A 15,665-nucleotide genomic window follows, 5' to 3' on the forward strand; every position below is an offset into this window, starting at 1 on the left:
TTGCGTTTAGAAGTTCCAGCTGATCTCTTGAGAACAGCCAAAACTTCAGAAAATTGTAGGAATCTTAAAATTTATTGTTGGTTTTACAAATAGCAATCAGTGTTAAAGTATTTTCCATTATAAATTATATATGCTGCCATTTTCTGTGGATTTGCCAAATTTATTTATATCTATCTATTTATATTTATTTTGTAAATTAATAGATAAATGACTTGATCTATCGTCTTCTGTGATACATCATGTAATAATAGAATAAACCAAACATTGTTCCACCCATGTGACCACCGTGGCCTGTTATATTGCCCACTTCCATTAGCTTCTCAAAAAATCGATAATTCGGTGCGAACGATTCAATTATTGCGGTTGCATCAGTAAAAAATAATTTAAGTGTAAAAACAATGTTCATAATATGGCCGAAAAAGTACATATCCAACTCTAATTCTTTATTCCGCCAGCATTCTTTTAATGTTTCGATCACCTGCTTCATTGAGCAGCATGCACCAAAAGACAAAATGGCATTAACACCTGCACTAGCACCAAAACAGGCCATCCCAGAATTCAAAATATCAAATGCTGTTTCCATCTCAATGCCATCGAACTTCTTTAAGAACTCGTCGTTTGCCAGAATTGGGCACTCATGCATCATAAGTAGACGACTCTCAAGTCGGTTTCTCTGCAATATGTAATATATCCACATGCCTAAGTTTCCAAAAATGCCACCGCCAGTAAAAATTGCAAGAAAATGTTGTCGTCCAACTTTATCATGAACTTCTTTTCCACTTGCGGCGAGAACTGTCATATTTTGTATTAAATGTGGAGGACCTGTCACAGATAAGAGCTTTTATTGTGTAGTTTGTATATAAAAAGGGGTAAGGATTAGAGGTAGGATTTTGTATTAATCCACCATTAACTAGGAGTATTCTTCCAATGACAAACAAAATCAACTGGTCATGCAGACAGCATCCAAATACATGGACATTTTAATTTTGATACGTGTGTCATACCTGTGTGATAATACATGCTTGTGATCAAAGTATAAATTCGTCCCCTTAGTATGTTGCCTGGTGAAAATGCAATGTGACTTCTCATGAATGGCCTGCTTAAATTGAAAGGGAAACCTAAAATTTGAAACGCCGACAACTCTGACTCCTCAGGTGCAGCAGATATCAGTGTAGGCATTTGTAGAGCACCTATACCTAACATCGTCACTGCAAAATCCCTAAAATCATCCATGTGAATTAATATCGATGAACTTTAAATTCAAAAGCACACACCAGATACGCTGTTTCGCTTTCTTTCATGAAAACAACAAACAATGTCAAATACTTCCAAATACAAAGTTCACGATCTTTGTGAACGAACTCCCCCCTGAAAATTCGAGATTCCAATTTTTCAAAGAACGCAAATCTATTTCCAGAAAAGACTAAAACTCCTTTTTTTAACACACATGTTGAAAATACTTTTTAAATAAGAAATACGGGTCAGTCGCGAGAATCCTGCGGAAAAATAAGAGAAATCTTCAAACAAATTTGGTGAAAGCGGGAGGGTTAACTATTTCCGCATTTTTTAATCCGGAAGTCGAAAGTGTCATTGGGAATACTTTAAGCAGGCTAGTGTATTTTGTACTATAATAAACACTTTGAGGAAATACGAGCACGATAGTTATAAATAAACAATTTCATCATTGTTAAATAGTTTCGGAAAAGGTATAATGTTTAATCTGTCAGTGTAAGACATTCAAATAGGAAAGCATGGATAAAGCCCCGTTGCTTCCTTCGACCAACAATTGCAATGGAAATGTCATCTACAGGACGTATAAAAAACGTTGGTATATGTTGGCAGTTCTAACTCTGATTAATTTTTCAAATGGCATGGTAAGTTGGCATGAGCTGATTTCCCGAGAAATATAGTGTTGCGATTTCAGCGTGAGAGCGTAATATATATCTATCTATCTGAAGTTGAGTTGTAAATTTTTGCGTTTATATTCTTTTTATATGCATAATGTTGTAATCATTCACTTCAACAGACGTGTCATATGATTTTTTTTCCTCGGTATAAAAGTATCTGCTTTTATATAACAGTAGAGGCGCCCAACTTTTGAAGTGATGAGAAAAACTGTCGTTTTTAAATTTTAAGCCTAAGCATTCAAACTTTTGCTTGCCTTTTATATCCACCCTTATGCTGCATTTTTCCTTTTAATTTTTAATGTGTAAAATTTAGCAGAATGCTAAACATCAAAATAAGATGTTATTTATTTTAAATATTAGCTGTGGATAACATATGCACCCATTGATGATAAATCTGCAGAATACTATGGTGTATCAGCTTTCAAAATCAACTGGCTATCCCTGGTTTTCCCCATTGCTGCTCTGCCATTTGCTATGGTATCTGCTTGGTTCATTGATACATATGGTTTAAGGAAGGGGGTAGGTGTTTACAGTAAAATAATATGTTTGAAAATACATCTACTGTCATTCCTGTTGAGAAATTTAATGATACCATATCATGATCAACTATTTTTCTAGATACTTCTGGCAGCTTTTCTTAATGGTTTGGGTAGTTGCCTTAGAGTGCTTGGTACTATTCGCCATCTGTCTGATGCCAACAGATTTGCTATAGCACTGATTGGACAAAGTTTGGCAGCCATCGCTCAAACGTTGCTGCTGCCATCTCCACCAAAGTTGGCGGCATTGTGGTTTGGCGAATCAGAGCGTGTTCTGGCAAATATGATTAGCTCAACATGTAAGCACTGTTTGTAATGTTACCATTCATAAATGTCCCAAAAACAGTATCTCATTGGTCCACTATGATATGCTAGTCATTAGAATGATGTTTGAGATTTAAACAGTCTTACCAGATTTCAGATATTGAACCTGATATAATGTCAAATAGGAAACTGCCCGGTTATAAAAATCAACTATTTAAATTTTAGTACTATGAAAATATTTAACCAAAACCTAATAGGGATTTTTATTTGATTTATTTTTAGCCAACACTGTTGGTATTATGCTGGCTAATATTTTGGCACCTGTCATTGTCAAAACATACAAGGATATTCCTGTTCTGGTGAGATTTGGATGCAATAAAATATGGATGCAGACAATCATCATTTACTTCAAGCAAAGTTTTTTAATTGCTCATGTTTTACAATAATGTTTTATTCATTTCTGTTAAAGCTGGGAATGTTTGCAATACCTGCTGTACTTGCTCTGATCCTTGCTATACCTGGTGTAACCAGCAATAAACCTCCTACCCCACCGGCACCATCAGCTGCACAAGATTCTGAGACTTTTTTTGTGGGGTTAAAACAGGTAATTGCATTGTTTAAAAGATCCATTATTCTCTGATGAAGGTTATTTCAGGTTGAGTCATTCAGAGCTGAAAATATAATTAGATATATATGTTAATCATTCTCTGAATACTTTTACCTCAAGAGGGCTATTCTCTGAGGGTAACACACGTGACAATGCTATTCTATTTTGTTACATGCAAAATATGAAGCCTAAAGAAACAGCCATGTCACGTGTGTGACCGGAGAATCACCCCAGAACATCAAATATAGATAATAGGGATGTTGAAGTATATGTCAAATGTAATATTTCACTATGTGGAAAGTGTTGAACTGTAATGAACATTTACTCTAGGCATTAAAAAGCAAGTCTTTTCTGGTGCTGATGGTGTGTTTTGGGACAGGAATTGGGATGTTCAGTGCCCTAACAACCTTACTGGAACAAATCATTTGTGTCCATCATTATAGCAATGTAAGTGTGCACATACATGTGTGCATTTCAAGGCTTGCAACCTCGTACATAGGTTTGTTTTGTCCCATGCGATGTTCATCACAAAGGGACCAAAATCTGAGGTACAAGGTTGGATATTTTGTTGTTTGTTGTAATTTGTTCAATTTTGCCAATCCTCTGCTTCAGGAAGCAGCTGGTAATATGGCTGCACTCGCCATTGGATTTGGCTTCGTGGGTGCCGGTGTTGCCAGTACATACATTGACAAAACAAAAAAGTTTGAGGTGGTGGCAAAGATATGCTATGCCTTTGCTACATTATTTGTCATATTTTTTGCTTTGGTAAGTTAATTGGTGAAGTTGTAAAAAAGAATTATGTGTGCATAATAATTTTAGGAGTTTATGTTGATTGTTAGTTATTTAATTCTGGGGTGAAACACTGTTTATTTGTATTCCTGATATTCCTTCAGCCTGGGAGGTTATAGGTTTATAATACCTTTAGTTTATACCTTTTTAGTAGATTCATGTATAATAATTTTATAAGTTTTTGTTATTGTTAATTACTTCTGGGCTTAATTGTAGTTCAGCCTGAAGGATTATATAGGTTTATAATACCTTTAGTTTATACCTTTTTAGTAGATTCTTGAATCTTCTGAAACAAACTAGTCCAAAAATTTGACAACTTTATTGTGTAAAGTTATGTTATACGTGAGGGTTACTGAAACTTTTGAAGTGGTTAATAGCACCTATTTTTGTTTACAGATTTCAAGGTATGAGAATCAGTCCATTTTGGTTGGATTTTCTGTCGCTGGTTTTGGATTTTTCGCCCTCGCCCTGCTGCCTGTGGGACTGGAGCTTGGCGTAGAGTGTACTTACCCTGTGGCTGAGGCCACTAGTGCCGCACTGCTATGGCTGTTTGGGTGAGTACAAAAAAGTATATGTCTGTGAACCAGGTGATATGAAAAACTGACCCAGGTGTTCAAAAAAGAGGCTCTTACTCAGCTCAGATATACTTTACTAGCAGAGTGAATTTGCAGATTACAAATTTGCAGATTATCAAATCATTTACAATTTGTGAAGGAAGGTTGAACCCACCCTACCTCCACAAAGGATTTTGACTAGGGGTTTAGCCTCCCAGTGCTCCCCATCATTACCTCCCCCTTGCCCCATAAAGGCTGGTTCCGCCCAGTGGTATATCTTCAACGATACCTTAGACGGAACAGTCTTCCATATGAGTTCTTAACCAGAACTGATTAATTTTATAACCCCGGAGTTAAACCCAACACCGGGGGGGGGAGTGGGGAATCGCACAGTTAGGGTCTTCTTCTTGCCAAAGCAGGGCTGGAATTTCAGCCTAATCCGTGAAGTTCAATGCAAGCCTGGGGTTGAAAATAGCGCCTCGTCCAGTCAGCCTATTTCATTGCTTGATATTTGACAACACATCCCTAAAATCAAGCACCTCGTTTTTCAGCCAAATAACAATGATTATCATAGTTCTGGTCGCTGGCGCACTCGGTACGACAATTCCCGACGACAAAACGACGAGCTGTAAATCGGGCGGCAGCAATGACGACATGACTAATGCTGTCTACTTCATGTCTGCATTGACCGTTGTCATTGCGGTAGTCTTCATATGTTTTTTCCGACCGAAATATCTCAGGCTGGAAGCTGAACGTAGAGGGCGATTATTTGAATCATCGGCTCGTACTTAAGGCTGTATGCCTTTAAAACACAGAACATTCCTCGCGCCTTCAAAAACGTTAAGTTGAAGTTTTAAAAAAAATTAACTCATATACATATGACATAAGTATATATGATATTTTACAACAAGAAACACGAAGATTATCTTTGATTTCAAAGGGATGAACGCATTTTTTTACCATGCAGAAAAAGATCTAAACGACTAAATCGTTAAAAACAGGGCCGTGCTGATCAATAACTGCTGATAATTGCCAGGTTTTTATATGTAATTTGGATAAGGTCTGTGTAAATTGATAGGTTAACCAATAATTAAGAAATGAGTGGCTATATTGAAGTAATTGGTAATGGTATAACTATTTAAATATGTTTATTTAAATATTTGAATAGTTTAATATAGAAATCATTAGAAACTATATAACATATAAATATATGATAGCTACAATTTGATTTTTTTGCATAAAAATATATGTGTCACTTGGGTTGTTGCCACCAACATGCCTTCTTTACTTTTCAGTCGTAGTGACTGGTTATTTTATTGACGTATGAATTGTTGGCTAAAGACGCAATAACCATGCAATATTCTCGCTTGGCGAGATTTTCAATCCATTTCCTGGCGAGATTCTGTACGTTTTTCTCATGGTAAGCTTAATGTATTCAAGGCTTCAAGCAAACACCATTGAACAGACCTATAAATTATGGATAAAGATCTGATCTTCCACCCAAATGTAAAATTCTGGGATATTTGCGTAAACACCTGGATATCCGTTTGCTGCACAGTCAAAACCGAAACTCGTGAGTCCTGCCAAGTACCACCTGTTACCCTGCTGACACATCAGTGGTCCCCCGCTGTCCCCCTGGCACGTATCAATGGTACCCGTCGTGTACCCAGCGCACACCATGTCATTGGAAATGGTGATAACTGCACTGTACAAAGCCTGGCATGTCGTCCGATCTACAATCGGAACTTCGGCTTGGCGAAGGAATTGTGGGTAGTCCTTGACATTGGTAGTACGCGTGCCCCAGCCCGCAATACGGCATTTCGTGCCCGCAGGGAGTTCATTTTCCAGTAAACAGATTGGCAGGACATTGGCTGTGTAGTTAGCGGGTCTTTTCAAATGGACTAAAGCGATGTCGAATCTTTTTTTGCCTACAGTATATTCAGGTTTGATTTTAATGGCATCGATTTTGAAACGTTGCTCTTCGGGCTCTTCCGTCAAAACGTCGTGTTCGCCTGTGGGAAAATGAAAGATGGGAATGAGCGATGAAATACGAGGCGTTTGAACAAAAATCACATATTTTAAGGCTGAAAATGAATAGCTCCCATTACACACGCACAACCATTTTTCCAGAATGAAAATATTCTTGAATGGAATTAAACGGACTTCAAATGCTGAGCTTTTTACCATCCGCTTCAACAAGTACCGAAAATAAAACAATCACCCCCTGCCAATGTTTCAAAATACCGTCATTTTGCATATTGGCCGGGGGGTGAATACTTCTATTCACGGTACTTGCTGAGTGACGAATCACGCTTACGCAAAAAGCAATGGAGTTATCTTTCTAATAGGTATTCTGTGTATGAAAATATTCACCTAATACAACAGTATAGTGGCTGTAATCCCTGTCGAAGCAATGAGCCGCTGTCAGAATCCACTCGTTCTTGATTACTACCCCACTACACCAGATATGTTCGGGTTTTAAAGAAAAGTATATTGCCGCGGTCCATGGCCAGGAACCTTTTTCAGCTGCATCGCCACCGATTATTTTCGTTTCCAATTGCGTGTAGATCTCTCGTAGACCGCACGGCCGATATGCATCTGAAATGGAAATAAGGCAATGTTGAAATATAGAAATGAAATGTGATGATGTGGACACTAAATAGCTGATCCACAAACCACGAACTTAAAAATGAATTGTTCCTTAGAAAAATCCTTCGTCATACGCCAATATGGGTGAAATACAAATGGTTACTCAATGTAGATCACCAAATCTGGACAAGGTGAAAAACTGCATAGCCGTTCCATTTTATTAATGTGAATACCAAAGGTAACATCACACAGGCTATTCAGGAACCTACCGTCACATATTCCTGACGTATTTGGATTACATTGACATGAGAAACCACCGATTGTGTTTGTACACGTGGCATTCATGTGACATGGATTGGTCGAACACTCGTCGATGTCTAAGAAAAATGATAAAAGATCTCATTACCGTATTAATAACCTCAATTTGGACACGATCCTAATCGTAATAATACCGGCTTTGTTGTTGTACTCACCGAGACAAAAGAACCCATCTCCAGAGTAACCTTTGTTACATTTACAATGATATGAACCAATGACATTCGTGCATTTGGCGTCCACGTCACAGGGCTTAGTTAGACATTCGTCCGTATCTAAATAATAGAACAAGCCATGTTACGATCGAATCTTCGACAAAGCCGGGCCTCAAAGTAAAGTTGGTTTACAAGCTTATGTTTCTATCAATATTTCTTCTTTCATTGCTAATGTTTAGACGTCTTGCTGTAGCACTAAAGTTAAACCTAAAGTCAAATGATGAAACTGCCAAGTCGTACGCCTGTATTCTAAAACCTCACTCACATTTAAACTCATTGAGTGGAAGATCATAATCTTCTCATAACGTTTCAATGGCGGTATTTCCAGCCGAATAGGGACTTGATTTTCAGTTATTTACCTTATATCTTTCCATCTATTGAAAAAAAACTTTCTCATTGATCAGAATTAACAAAATTTATATGTCACACTCAGTGAGTGTGAGTGAGCTTTTTGAATACAGGCGTTAGTCTCTATGGATTCGAGGGTATTGACGTAATACGAATTCTTACCCGGTTTTGCATCTTGTGGGTAAACAGCGCACGGTGCGTTTTCAATGATGATGTCATCGATTGCTATGTCACCTTTATGGTCCAGGCCACTCACGGCTTCAAAAATGATCTAATCATAAGTGATGATATATATCATGAATTAAGATCTCTTCCTACATTTGAATGATACCTTTAAATTCCTATTCCCATGCCGTAACTACCAACCTGCAAACATGGTCGTCTTACCTCGGAGGGCTTATCAAAATTCAGCGGGACGCTGGCCTGAATCCACTTGGCTTTTCTTGACCCTGCTAAGTTCCATAATCGCGTGATATTTCCCGATCCAGTGTCTCGGATGTTCACATTCAGCTGGCCAATGTCGGCTCCTGTCATGTAGTAGTGAAACCGCATGCATTCGAGAAATTTCGACTGCATCGTGGGCGACACCAACAGTGCTTTGTCCCCAGGCTTACGCCCCGTGGTTTCAACGTACAAGTACACACCTACAATAAAGGAGAAATCTATAATGCACCGTTCCTCGGTCTCTTGACGTTTGTGGAGGAAGTAGGGACATTGCTTTTGGATGGATATCAGTGAGTGGTTTTGTGAGTGGTTATCGTTTTGAAAAATCTAAAATACGCCGTTCCTCGGTCTCTTGACGCTTGTGGAGGAAGTAGGGATATTGTTCTTGGATGGATATTGAGTGGTTTTGAAACACGGTTAACGTGGCCAGCAACGGCACACAGCAGACAGCTGCGAGACAGTGTTCTATGGGGAGTTGTTATGAAACAGTTTTGGTTGCTGTGATAAAGAGAACGGGGTATTCAAATTTAACAAGCAGGCAAGTACAGCGATTGCGAGATAAAAGAATATTGTGAAAAAATGCCAAACCAAAAGAAGAGAGCGTGGATGCTGCCGTACAGGTTGATATAATGATCTAAACATACGAAATCAACGAATGCAACATTTGGATGAAAGGCTTGGAATACTAGTGTGAAAGAGGGATATTGTAAGAAAAACTTGAGGATGATACCTCGAAGTTTGACTAAAGTACTGGAAAAAGTTCAAATCGGTTTAGAAGCCGCTTACCATAAGCCGTCTTTTTCGTGTTGTCGTACACAGGTCCAGTCCCCAACGTTGGTGTACTGGTGCGATGTCGTTTCCATTCAAAGTTGTCTGTTTCCTTCTCATTCCGCCAACTGCACGTGTTGAGCTCAAAATCGCATGGAACTACAGAAAATAAGGAAAATATTGAAAAAACAAATATCGTCCTTCCTATCTGTCAAAACAGATCTTACATGTTCTTGATAGCGCGTAGGCTGTACGATATTAGTTACCTGAGAGATGTTAAAGAGCAACCCGAAAGAAATCGATAATTCGTAACACTATTTGAGATCAGTTTATCCCTACCTTTTGGCTTGCACTTGACACCAGCCTCCTGACCGTTTCGACAGTTAACATTCCCCCAGCCGTTGTGGTGACATTCCTTGAGTAAACTTTCAACGAACCCCGTGCATTGAACATTATCCAGCCACACTCGACCTGTCCCATTTTGTACGTCGCTACCCATCAATGCCCTCTCGGCACCAGGGAATCCCATTTCCGTGCACGCAATGCTTGCGTCGTCCATATCCCAACCGTTGTCACAAATTGTCCCCCATTCACCATCGAAGTATATTTCTACCCTGCCTTCATCGGGTTTGTCCGAGCCGGCCAAACGAATAGCTAGATAATTCAATAATATTTTAGATTTGATAAAGGGCTTTCAACTCTGGACAAATTAGGGTGGGAGACTATTAGAAGATGTTCTTACTGTTCGGTACGCATTCCACTGCAACATCGTATTGATGCGTGCATTTTCTATTCACGTTTCCCCATCCCAGATGGCTGCATTGGGCCAACTTCGTCTCTGTTCCAATGCAATCAACGTCGGAGAGCCAAATCTTACCGAAACCCAGTAGGTCGAATGATGTGCCCGCGAGGTAAGGATAGCCCACATCGCGACAGGCAACCTGTGCATCTTTGCTATCCCAGCCTATCATACAGACTGCCCCCCATTCTCCGTTGTGCAGTACTTCCACTCGGCCGGCGTTTGGCTTATTGCCAACTAGGCGAGTTTCTGAAATTTGGGAGAGTTAATTGAGTTTGTGGATGATTGGGTGGTTTTAAGAAATCATGCGAAATATCTTTCCTTCGTAGTAACTGGTCTTGTGTTAGATGCGGTAGACACTACCTCTAAACTTAGTTTAGTTAACCAGATGTATTGGCAAATGGTTAATAGATTCAAACCACTAACTGGCACGCGGTAGAAATTAGACTGACTTTTTTCGCTCACGTTGCAACAATCATGAAAAGTATGTTTATAAGTGAGTTGAAGTGTGAGTTACTTGATGTTTATGTTACCTCTACATTCTCCGGCTTGACGACAAGTACAGCTATAAGATCCAGGAAAGTTTTTGCAATCATTGTTTGTAGGGCATGGATCTAAAGCACATTCATTCACATCTAGATCGAAAAGAGAAATTCAATTAATCTAGCTACCTCATATTGCTCTCACGAGCCCCAGTCAAAATCGCTTAAATGACCTTTGCATTTTTACAAATTTAAATTTAGAAAGGAAAACTGATAAGACGAATGGATTCTGAGGTAACATCACAACTGATAGTTTGAATATCAGTTGAGCTGTTAAATTTATCGATACCTAGGCTGATGTATCCAAAATCCATAGCGTCACCGTCATACCTTTGCACAACTTTCCATCTCCGCTAAAGCCTTTCTTACAGGTGCATAAAACATTTTGAGCTGTGTCTGTACATGTTGCGTTTTCATGGCATGGGTTATTCAAGACGCACGACTGTGGCAACGAGGCTGTGAACAAGAAGCGAACGATTGTAATCATGCAATAGACCTTTTTCATAATGACGTCAAACGTTGGAAAGTCTGATGTTACACGAAGTTTGATTGGCTCAATAGTTTTGTGGAGCCAATAAAAATTTCGTGTAACATCAGACTTTCCGCGTTTGACGTCATTATAAGAAAGGTCTATTGTGATATCTAAACATAATCTGCTGTAAACACTCCGCTTACGTGTAGTAAGTGCTGCAGAGGAGGAAGCCATATTTCGCACTGATGACGTGATTGCCATATTTCGCACTGATGACGTGATTGCCATATTTCGCACTGATGACGTGATTGCCATATTTCGCACTGATGACGTGGTTGCCGTGGGAACCAATGAAGAACTAGCTATAACAGGTTCGACCATGGTATTCTGAAGAACAGTGGATGTTACCTCGTGTTTTTCTAAAGTTTTGGATGATTCTTTTAAAACTGTTTGAATGGACGACTGCCGTGTTGGTGAACTTGTGTCTATCCGGGTAAAACCTGGAGAAAGTGGTGCGGTTTGGAGGACAGTATTTGTGCTAAATGTTTCCGCATTAAAGCGCGTCGTTGGTACCATAGCTTGTGTTGACATTTCCAAGGTTACATTAGGAGGCTGCGTCGCAACTGGAGCGCGAACTTTTAGAGTTCCGTTGGCGTAATATTCCAACCCCGAAATATGATGGAATTCCAGAGTGCCGAAAGCGTGAAAGAACACAAGAGGCGTGGGAAGGACTTGTGGATAGTTGATGACCACGTCAGATACTGGAGGTTGCGTGTTGATATTGGAGGACAACCAAGTTTGCGGCGTTGCAGATGAAGCCTGGACTCTTTCATCTGATTCAGTGGGGGTATGCAGTTTTGGTGGCGACGATTCAAGGGGGTATTTAGAGTTACCCAGGTACAATAGAGGTGTACTGGTGGTAGTCGGATACAATAGGGGTGAATTGGTGGTAGTCGGATACATTAGAGGTTCACCGGTAATAGTCGGTTGCAACAACAATGGTGTATTTGTAGGCTTGGGATCGGTTGGAAGAATAGTGCTCCTTGTGGAAGATGGTATCGTTGATGTTTCCCCTGATGCATAACGGGATGACGCGATCACTGAGGAAGTATCTGCAAATGAAAGAGCAATTGGAAATGTTCTACAGAGACAAATCATTACGTTGTTATCTGATCGTACCTGATCCAAAAGGCCTGCCGACGTGTAGACGCCATTGCTCAACTTGAAATCGACCTGTGAACGATGTGATCGGGCCAAACTTCTCACCAGCGTACTGAAGAAGCCTGATCGTGTCACTTCCTTTACCGTAGAAGTTGTTCTGACTTTCTGAGACATTAGAAACCTTTTGAATTTCCTTGACGTTTCCCTTGGACCAAACTACCGTCGCTAAAGATGCAGTTTTACAGACCTAACGGGCAAGAAAAGAGACTCGTATGAGTCGAGTTATAAAATCATCCCTGTTTAAGACGCGTCCACTATACAAACTCTAAAACACTATTGAAAAAATATACATTTTAGAGCACCGTTTCATAAGTGTTGTGTATTGAAAACATTTAAAAGCTACTTTTTAAAAGCATTTTGCATCGGTTAACTTTTTTTTGTTCACTGAATTAAGAAGCTTTATTGTTTACAAGAGGATAAAGACAGATATAATCTTGAATACAATATAGCCTTTGAAATTCAAGTGTTTTCGATATTGGGTTTGCAAGATTTCCCGTCAGTTTTTCTCACTCACCAAAACCACTTTTTCTATTTCCACGCCATCTTCCATATCAAGGTACCAGGCCACCGGGCGTGTAGACGCTAAGACAAGCACTACTTTCCTTCCATGGTGTCCCTCGCTAACAACCTCGATCCTCGAGGTCTCCGGAACGTCGCTGCAGCACGATGTGGCCTGGTACAAGCCAAGCACGTGCACTTCGTAGTGCTGATTTGTATAGCCACTGCAGTGATACGTTTTAAAGTCTTGACTGCAGATCTTAGTGGATACGACGTTCGTGCAGATCGATGCCGCGTGCCCTTGTGACGTGGGCCCGTGTTGGACAACACATTGAGATACATTAGCTAAAATAGAAGCATGGTTAAACTTTGTGGTGTGGTACAGAGAGTGGTCTTTGTTATTGTTTGGTAGTGCAATGGTAAATTGATGGTATGGTGTATATGGTATTGCTGCTCATGGTAAAATCATTTTTTAACCATGTTAGTAACAACACTAGTTAAACTGTGGTTTCAAAAGGCTGTGGGCTTGACTCCCTCCGCAGTCAACTATGATAGTTACACTTTGAATATTCAGTGTAGTTTCACTGAAAGTAATAATATCAGGATAGTTAATCATGAACTGGGTAGGAAAAACATGAACATCTTTGAATATGTTGGGAAAATATCATTGAAGGAAGATCCTTGAATCTCGTTCGCGTTACTCGTTCATACTACTTGTTCGTACTACTTTTGTGCTCACCTAGACAATTTGTTTGAACGAAATCCCCAGAGCAGATGCATGTACCTCCTTCACATTTTGAATTCAAATACGGATCATACATTCCATCGCAATAAAAACCATAAAGACATTCTATGAACGAAGTAAATGATATCAATTTTATGGTAAATTAAACATTCAAATGCCTATGGCTCTTATTAAGATGCCATTCCTTGTTCATGTTGTATCAGGGGCCGGTTGTATCAAGCCCGTTTTCACTTATCCACTGTTTAAGCTAAACGGGCTTGATACTCCTGGCCCCAGTACTCTTTCAAAGGTTTGTTGTACAAATGTGCCCGGACTTTTGCTCACTTTCAGTTTGTACATAGTGCTCATTCGTGTGTTGACATCTTCCCACGAAAGTTGCTGACTCAGCCAAGTGGTAGTCTTGCAGTTCGTATGTTAATTCATGAATTGATGATTGAAATGCCGTTAAAATTATGTCATTCGCGCGATATTACCACGTAAAAATACATCACATGCACTATAGTTGTTCTCAAAACGCCTAGCACGTTCTGTTAACGTGTTGGACGAACTAAACATTTATTTAAACAAGTAACCTTGGACCCTGTGAATATAAGAGCATAGTTTATGTGAGGACATCTTAAAATCTGTCACACTAATTGGGCATTTTCGCCGATTATCAACTGTATTACCCGCCTAGCTTCTGATATTCCCATTTTTATATTCCTAATATCCAAAGAAAGCTTTCTATCTTAAATTTCTGATAAGATTCAAAACCCGGCAGCCGTCAGTTTAAATCTCAACGACATAATTGGAGTTTAAATTTGTAACTTCTACGATGAATGTGAATTGTGAAACTTCCCTAGGCACTCAGGGACTCGAGTTTGGTATGCTGTTGTATTTTTATCATCGATATGGGGTTACGTTGAGTGTGTTGAATACTATGCCCAATATCCAAAAATGAAATCGCGTTTGATGCAATGCTAAACACTTATTACTCATCTCCAATCATAAATCTTCTCATTTCTTTTGTAATTCTGGCGGGAAAATACCTGTTATTGAGAGTCATCGTCTTCAAACATACGATATAATTTGAATGAAACATTTAAACATCGATATATAAATCTTACCTTCACTGTACAAAGTTACACTGTCACTGCTGAGAACACACAAAAACCAACATAATACGACACTAACAAGACAACCTTTTTGAGCTTGGCTCATTTTTCTTTCAATTTACCAAACAGCGACCTTGACTCGCTGTAAAGCCCGATAACTCTCTCTCGTTGTGAGTACTTCAAGACCGGTTGTTTGGCGACTATCGGGAATACAATTGTGGGAAGATGAAATGTTTGTCTTTCCGTTTTGAAGAGAATAATTCCATAAATTTGTCACGGTCTGAGTGTTTTGATGGCAACAATTGTGTGTTGCTATTTTGCCTTACGTTCAACAACCACTTTGCATGACAAAACGAAAGAAACTTTTTCGGGTTAACCCATTTATCCATCAAGAACAATTGTTAGCTCGTTTGACACACTCGTAGCTACTTTTTAACAGTAAAACTGTTGAAGTTGACCGCAAATGTATTATAAATGGTTTATCTATTGATGACGGTGTAAGAGTAAGGGTACTGCATATTCACCCAGTAATAAACGTGGGTGAAAGATAAGCGGAATAGCAATTTATTTGGCCCGAGTATAAAGATGGCTTAAGTGTGTATGAATACCTTGTTTTTGAAATTGGCACAAATTACCAGGTAGCCTCGTTATTAGATATGCAGAGAATGTGGGAATTTAAAGTGGGCATCGAGGAAACTGTACTGTAAAATCTCATGCTTTAAAAATTTCCGGAATGCGTGGTTACGACACAGAGAAAAGTTTCAGCGTCTTTGTGAAATGAAAATATTTTTTTTACTAAAGAAACCGCTCCTTGATTTCGCGCAGGGTGGTAATTGATATTTGTCCGTATCGCATAGAAACCAAGCCTTGTGTGTATTCCCTATCCTTACGCTATTCAACATGAAAGTAAGCGATGAGAAGTAATAATGTCATGGACTCCTGGTTCATTCCAGAGCAT

General features: G+C 39.3%; 3 protein-coding genes across 3 annotated transcripts; 1 reads left to right on the forward strand and 2 right to left on the reverse strand.

The window, feature by feature from the left end:
• Window positions 1–142: 142 nt before the first annotated feature.
• LOC114516344 lies at window positions 143–1,324 on the reverse strand. The gene is made up of 2 exons (XM_028535788.1): window positions 1,005–1,324; window positions 143–822 (listed from the first exon to the last, which is right to left on the reverse strand). Exons 1-2 carry the CDS (start codon window positions 1,231–1,233, stop codon window positions 218–220), a joined length of 834 nt encoding a protein of 277 aa, XP_028391589.1. The 5' UTR covers window positions 1,234–1,324; the 3' UTR covers window positions 143–217.
• Window positions 1,325–1,603: 279 nt separating this feature from the next.
• On the forward strand, window positions 1,604–5,803 carry LOC114516335 (solute carrier family 49 member A3-like). The gene is made up of 9 exons (XM_028535778.1): window positions 1,604–1,874; window positions 2,268–2,426; window positions 2,526–2,742; window positions 2,990–3,066; window positions 3,177–3,311; window positions 3,645–3,761; window positions 3,927–4,079; window positions 4,500–4,657; window positions 5,209–5,803. The coding sequence occupies exons 1-9, from the start codon at window positions 1,752–1,754 to the stop codon at window positions 5,447–5,449; spliced, it is 1,380 nt and encodes a 459-aa protein (XP_028391579.1). The 5' UTR covers window positions 1,604–1,751; the 3' UTR covers window positions 5,450–5,803.
• A 57-nt stretch (window positions 5,804–5,860) lies between these two features.
• Window positions 5,861–14,968, reverse strand: LOC114516333. Its single transcript, XM_028535776.1, has 16 exons — window positions 14,720–14,968; window positions 13,608–13,718; window positions 12,885–13,213; window positions 12,329–12,557; window positions 11,353–12,261; window positions 11,008–11,133; window positions 10,669–10,770; window positions 10,079–10,384; window positions 9,676–9,990; window positions 9,355–9,495; window positions 8,512–8,768; window positions 8,287–8,395; window positions 7,720–7,836; window positions 7,516–7,623; window positions 7,031–7,255; window positions 5,861–6,669 (listed from the first exon to the last, which is right to left on the reverse strand). Exons 1-16 carry the CDS (start codon window positions 14,811–14,813, stop codon window positions 6,125–6,127), a joined length of 4,023 nt encoding a protein of 1,340 aa, XP_028391577.1. The 5' UTR covers window positions 14,814–14,968; the 3' UTR covers window positions 5,861–6,124.
• Window positions 14,969–15,665: the final 697 nt, after the last annotated feature.

The sequence above is a fragment of the Dendronephthya gigantea genome, unplaced genomic scaffold, assembly GCF_004324835.1.
Source record: "Dendronephthya gigantea isolate DGI-Jeju-01 unplaced genomic scaffold, DenGig_1.0 000005F, whole genome shotgun sequence".
NCBI classification, from domain to species: Eukaryota; Metazoa; Cnidaria; class Anthozoa; order Malacalcyonacea; family Nephtheidae; genus Dendronephthya; species Dendronephthya gigantea.